We start from the raw sequence: 6,046 nt of genomic DNA, 5'->3' as shown, positions 1-6,046 counted from the left end.
TTACTTGAGTACACTTTTTGGCTAATCTACCACCCTCTTCTATCAAAGTTACAAGATCATGTATACAAGATCATGTATATATTTTACTCAATGCAGTGGAGGATGGAGTTCACTACACAAACTATGAGTAGATGTTTCTATACATTAAATGGGGCCCTCCATTATATATTAGTCTTTAGATGGAATTGCGTGTTTTGTTCTGTTTGTTTACTGCATTGACAAGTGTTGGGTTGGTGATCGGAAAGATTATAACGCAATGGTAATTATCAAGAATATTTTAAGATATCAGGGCATGATATCAATTGTGTGCAGAAACATTAAAAGCAAAAATCCATTGCAATATTTTTATTGGTTTGATCTTTCAATATTGATTTACATATTTGCCTCCCAGGAATATTCCTTAAATACCACCTCTGGATTTAGGGTGGTTTCTCATAAGAACCTTAGTAGAGCACATTTATGAGAAATCATAAATTTTCTTCATAGGGAAATAGTCTTTTTTTGTTTTTTGTTTTTTTCTTTAAAAAATATCCGTTAACCTTTCATTACAGACCCACCATGAGCTCTGGAATTGCTACAGTAATTGATGAGACAGTACAGGTCCTTCTCAAAAAATTAGCATATTGTGATAAAGTTCATTATTTTCCATAACGTAATGATAAAAATTAAACTTTCATATATTTTAGATTCATTGCACACCAACTGAAATATTTCAGGTCTTTTATTGTTTTAATACTGATGATTTTGGCATACAGCTCATGAAAACCCAAAATTCCTATCTCAAAAAATTAGCATATCATGAAAAGGGTCTCTAAACGAGCTATTAACCTAATCATCTGAATCAACTAATTAACTCTAAACACCTGCAAAAGATTCCTGAGGCTTTTAAAAACTCCCAGCCTGTTTCATTACTCAAAACCGCAATCATGGGTAAGACTGCCGACCTGACTGCTGTGCAGAAGGCCATCATTGACACCCTCAAGCAAGAGGGTAAGACACAAAGAAATTTCTGAACAAATAGGCTGTTCCCAGAGTGCTGTATCAAGGCACCTCAGTGGGAAGTCTGTGGGAAGGAAAAAGTGTGGCAAAAAACGCTGCACAACGAGAAGAGGTGACCGGACCCTGAGGAAGATTGTGGAGAAGGACCGATTCCAGACCTTGGGGGACCTGCGGAAGCAGTGGACTGAGTCTGGAGTAGAAACATCCAGAGCCACTGTGCACAGGCACCAGAAACAGCGGCAGAAGCGCCTGACCTGGGCTACAGAGAAGCAGTACTGGACTGTTGCTCAGTGGTCCAAAGTACTTTTTCGGATGAAAGCAAATTTTGCATGTCATTCGGAAATCAAGGTGCCAGAGTCTGGAGGAAGACTGGGGAGAAGGAAATGCCAAAATGCCTGAAGTCCAGTGTCAAGTACCCACAGTCAGTGATGGTCTGGGGTGCCATGTCAGCTGCTGGTGTTGGTCCACTGTGTTTTATCAAGGGCAGGGTCAATGCAGCTAGCTATCAGGAGATTTTGGAGCACTTCATGCTTCCATCTGCTGAAAAGCTTTATGGAGATGAAGATTTCATTTTTCAGCACGACCTGGCACCTGCTCACAGTGCCAAAACCACTGGTAAATGGTTTACTGACCATGGTATTATTGTGCTCAATTGGCCTGCCAACTCTCCTGACCTGAACCCCATAGAGAATCTGTGGGATATTGTGAAGAGAAAGTTGAGAGACGCAAGACCCAACACTCTGGATGAGCTTAAGGCCGCTATCGAAGCATCCTGGGCCTCCATAACACCTCAGCAGTGCCACAGGCTGATTGCCTCCATGCCACGCCACATTGAAGCAGTAATTTCTGCAAAAGGATTCCCGACCAAGTATTGAGTGCATAACTGAACATAATTATTTGAAGGTTGACTTTTTTTGTATTAAAAACACTTCTTTTATTGGTCGGATGAAATATGCTAATTTTTTGAGATAGGAATTTTGGGTTATCATGAGCTGTATGCCAAAATCATCAGTATTAAAACAATAAAAGACCTGAAATATTTCAGTTGGTGTGCAATGAATCTAAAATATATGAAAGTTTAATTTTTATCATTACATTATGGAAAATAATGAACTTTATCACAATATGCTAATTTTTTGAGAAGGACCTGTATATGCTTGTGTAAAGCAGTGTGATTTCAACAAGAAGAGTGTTTAATTGCCAAATTCCCAGTGGAGAACTACACTACCCATAATGACTGAAGTGTGCTATCTATAATGGCTGAAGCGTGCTACGCCGATCAAAGAATTCAATGTTACCATAGAAAGTCACATTGCTCCAAAAAGCTCAGCAGTGACCGAAGACTCTCATGAAGCATTGTGAATGACATAATCAAGTTCATCTCCCTAAACTTTCAAACTACTTATGTATACATATCTGAATATTTTGTAGGAGACTTAATATATTATATTACTTTACTGTACATATTTCACTACGTTATTCTTAAAGCATCAGTGGATGAGTTGTTCTTTCACTCATAGGAGAATTTAAGCACACAAAGGTACAGAAAGTCTTTCAAGTCCACCTTTCCCTTTTTTCCTGATTGTCAATTACTTTCTTTCTTTTTTTTTTAGCTTTGAATCAAAGTTTTTGATGTTGTGATTCATCTTGGAGCTGGTTGATGTGGATATTCTTTAACATAAAGTCCTTTAGTGAAGGACTTTTTGAAATCCCCATGGAGAAAATTAATGGAAAATCCAGAACCCAAGGCCACTGAAAAAGTGGGAAGCCACTGTTTTTAAAACAAATACAAAATGCACCTAATAAAACAACTTAAATGTTAATTTGTGCTATATCATAAACATAATAAAATATGAATATGCGCATTTTACAGGATTTCAAAAATTTATCTTTTATGCTAAAACCACTAAAACACAACATCAGACAGGATTTTCATCTGCCGAACAATGTCCCCTTCATAGCCAGTATAATCAGCGTTATTTAATAATCTGTAATGTGGGTGACAATGAAACCACTCAATTCGGCTCCCTTTTTACATTCAGTAAGGTTGGGATTCAGGTCTGTCTCATCCACAGTCTTCTTGGAGTTGTACGTGGACTTCCATCGAAGGAGAACGATCCTCTTGATGTACTTTACAGTGTTGTTCTTCACACTGACAAAGCAGAATGTGTTGATCATGCTGTTGCTCATGGCAATGCATTCAATGATGTAGAACGCCACCAGAGAGTTCCTCTCCCGGGAGATAAGTGTTGGGTGAAAATCACGCAAGATTGTGTACCCGTAGTACGGTGCCCAGCAGAGGATGTAAGCCGTAAGAATTCCAATAAGCACCATGACTGTCTTCCTGCGACATCGAAGGCGCTTGCGGATCTGCTCTGTTTGGAAACCTGGAACACTCTTGAACCAGAGTTGTCTAGAGATTTTCACGTAGCACATGGCCATGGTCAGCACCGGCCCAACAAACTCTACAGCAAAGATGAAGAGGTAATAAGAGCGGTAGTACAGCTGTTGGTCCACTGTCCAGATCTGGGCGCAGAAGGTCTTGCTGTGGTTGGCTCCATGAGGGACCTTGGTCGCAGAGGCGAAATAAGCAGAAGGTATTGCAATGAGCACTGGGACAATCCACACACCAGTGATGAGGCAGTATGCGGTCTGATGCTTCATTCTGGGTCTCAGTGGGTGAACAATGGCCATATACCTAAACACAACAAAGACCATTAAAGGCATCATGGTCATGTTCCATTCAAACAATGATAGACACTCTATACTCCATAGGGCAATTCACTAAACACGTAATTTTTCAAACCTGCATCTTATTTACTAACCACCCACAATCAAGTTTAGCTACAGTAGATGCAATGTGCTGGCTGCACTGCGACTTGCATATTTAAGTCATTGAGCCTTATTCATAAAACATGATCAGTCCGAATGTCTCTGTAAATTGTTTAAAATTCCCTTTGTATGTAAATTATCAGATGTACATTTCTGAAATCTAAAAACTAGATATAGGTATTGCGCTAAGTGAAGAGCCACGTATTGATTATTCTTGATAATGGTGTATTTTAAGATTTTGACATTGTTGTTTTTAAATGAATAAATTAAGGTACATTTCTAGTTTCAACATTGTTTGAACTTCTGACTTTTGTTATTTTAGTCTAAGAAAAACTAGTTTCATACCATGTGATTCACAATTGGTTTTTGACCATTGATAAAAGGTAAAAATATAATAATTTTCAAATGGAGATACATACACAATTTGTTTTATTCACACCATTGGCAAAAGCAACAAAGGCTGAAGTCATCTGATTTTAGCAATAGACCTTCATGTCTCTTTGTAAAAATACAATTATGATGCTGCCACCTTCCTAAGGTCATTTTTGACCTGTAGTTTTATTCCAGAATCATTGGTGAAAATTCTCAATTTGACCCTCCTCTAAAATAATTATAGATTACTTTGTAAATAATGATCCATAGCATTTAATAATTTGTCTTTCATCATAATTTTTATGTTTATCTTTATTCAGAAAAAGTATTAACAAAATAAAATTCAACCAGGGAAGGTACTGAAATTTGGTTGATTTGCTATGTTATAACCCAGCGGTAATCGTAGTATGACCAAATGATGGAGAAGAGCATTAAAATGGGGCATACATTCAGATGAGGGCACTTTTGACATTTTAAAGAGACGATTGAGTTGGAGTGATGCTGTTCAGTCCCAGTAAACTATTCCAGACTATCCTCCATGGCCTAGCACTCAGAACTGGCATGCACTTCAACAATTCAGCACTCATTTTTGGGTGTGATTTTATCTGACATAAATCCTGTAGTGAATTGAATGCTAAAGTCACTCAATGCAGTGCTGACAAATAGACAAGCTATCAGGGAGCAATTCATTCTTAATGAATATAAAATCACTGCAACACGTAAAATATTACTTGAATTTATTTATTTTTATGTTGGAAATAAATATCCTCTGTATGTTTTTTAGTACAGCTCTCAGTATTACGCCATATTGCTAAGATAGTGAATAGGTATTAGTTCACTTTCTTTGATCTTAATATGGAATCATGCATATCAGTGGATTCAATATTATGGGAAATTTGAAAAACTTTTATTGCAGGGTACAATTCATTTATTCATGTTTTAATAATTTTTTGAGTGGTATTGGAAATGAATTACCCAGCAACCACATTGCATAATGCATAATTCTGAAAACAAACAATATTTTGCCATTTAAATACATGACAGCTGACAACAACTTAAGACTGTCTGTTACCACCATTGACCACAAGTGGCAACAAGGATGGATATCTAAATCAAACCCACCTGTCGACAGCGATGGCCAGTAAGGCATTGGTCGACACATAGAGAGATACAGTCCTGAGGTAGTTGACCGAAGCACACAAAACTTTCCCATGGTCCCAAGAGAGCTGCTTGACTACATAGTAATCCACCAGGAAAGGGCAGCAAACCACAGCCACAATGAAGTCGGAGATGGCCAGGTTAGCGATAAGCAAGTTGGTGAGGTTCCTGAGTTTCTTGTAACGGGCCAGAGTGGCTATGAAGAAGAAATTGCCAAAGCCACACACTAGCATAATACACACAAGGACCACTCCAATGACAATGGTGGCCATGAAGTACGCCAGTCCTTGTGTTGTGTCTGGCATTTCTTCTGCGGGAACACCATAGTCTATGTCGTAGAAATCTGTGGAGGTGTCATGGACATCTAGAACAGGCACTTGACGGTGAGGGTTGATGTACACGGCTGCCAAGTGAGTGATGTTTGTGTCCTCCATTGTGTCTAATATCTCTCAATCTTTTAATCTTTTTCTAGCAGTTACTGTTCATGATCCTGGCTTACTCAGGAGATGGTCTTAAAATCTGTTTGAGAGTAAGTAGGTGACACACTGCCCATGAAACACAAAACATAAACACTATTGCCCAACATCATCCAAACGTTCATATACATTTTTTTGTATTACATTTTTGGTTAAAGGAATAGGTCACCTACAAATGAAAGTTCTGTCATTATTTACTCACCCTAATT

General features: G+C 38.2%; 1 protein-coding gene across 1 annotated transcript; it reads right to left on the bottom strand.

Moving 5' to 3' along the window:
- Window positions 1-2,979: 2,979 nt before the first annotated feature.
- Window positions 2,980-5,795, bottom strand: LOC127617764 (prokineticin receptor 2-like). Its single transcript, XM_052089842.1, has 2 exons — window positions 5,326-5,795; window positions 2,980-3,697 (listed from the first exon to the last, which is right to left on the bottom strand). The coding sequence occupies exons 1-2, from the start codon at window positions 5,793-5,795 to the stop codon at window positions 2,980-2,982; spliced, it is 1,188 nt and encodes a 395-aa protein (XP_051945802.1).
- Between the last annotated feature and the right edge of the window lie 251 nt (window positions 5,796-6,046).

Source organism: Xyrauchen texanus, chromosome 24 (genome assembly GCF_025860055.1).
Source record: "Xyrauchen texanus isolate HMW12.3.18 chromosome 24, RBS_HiC_50CHRs, whole genome shotgun sequence".
NCBI classification, from domain to species: Eukaryota; Metazoa; Chordata; class Actinopteri; order Cypriniformes; family Catostomidae; genus Xyrauchen; species Xyrauchen texanus.
Note: the sequence above shows the minus strand (reverse complement) of the source record. Positions and strands in the feature narration are given on the sequence as shown.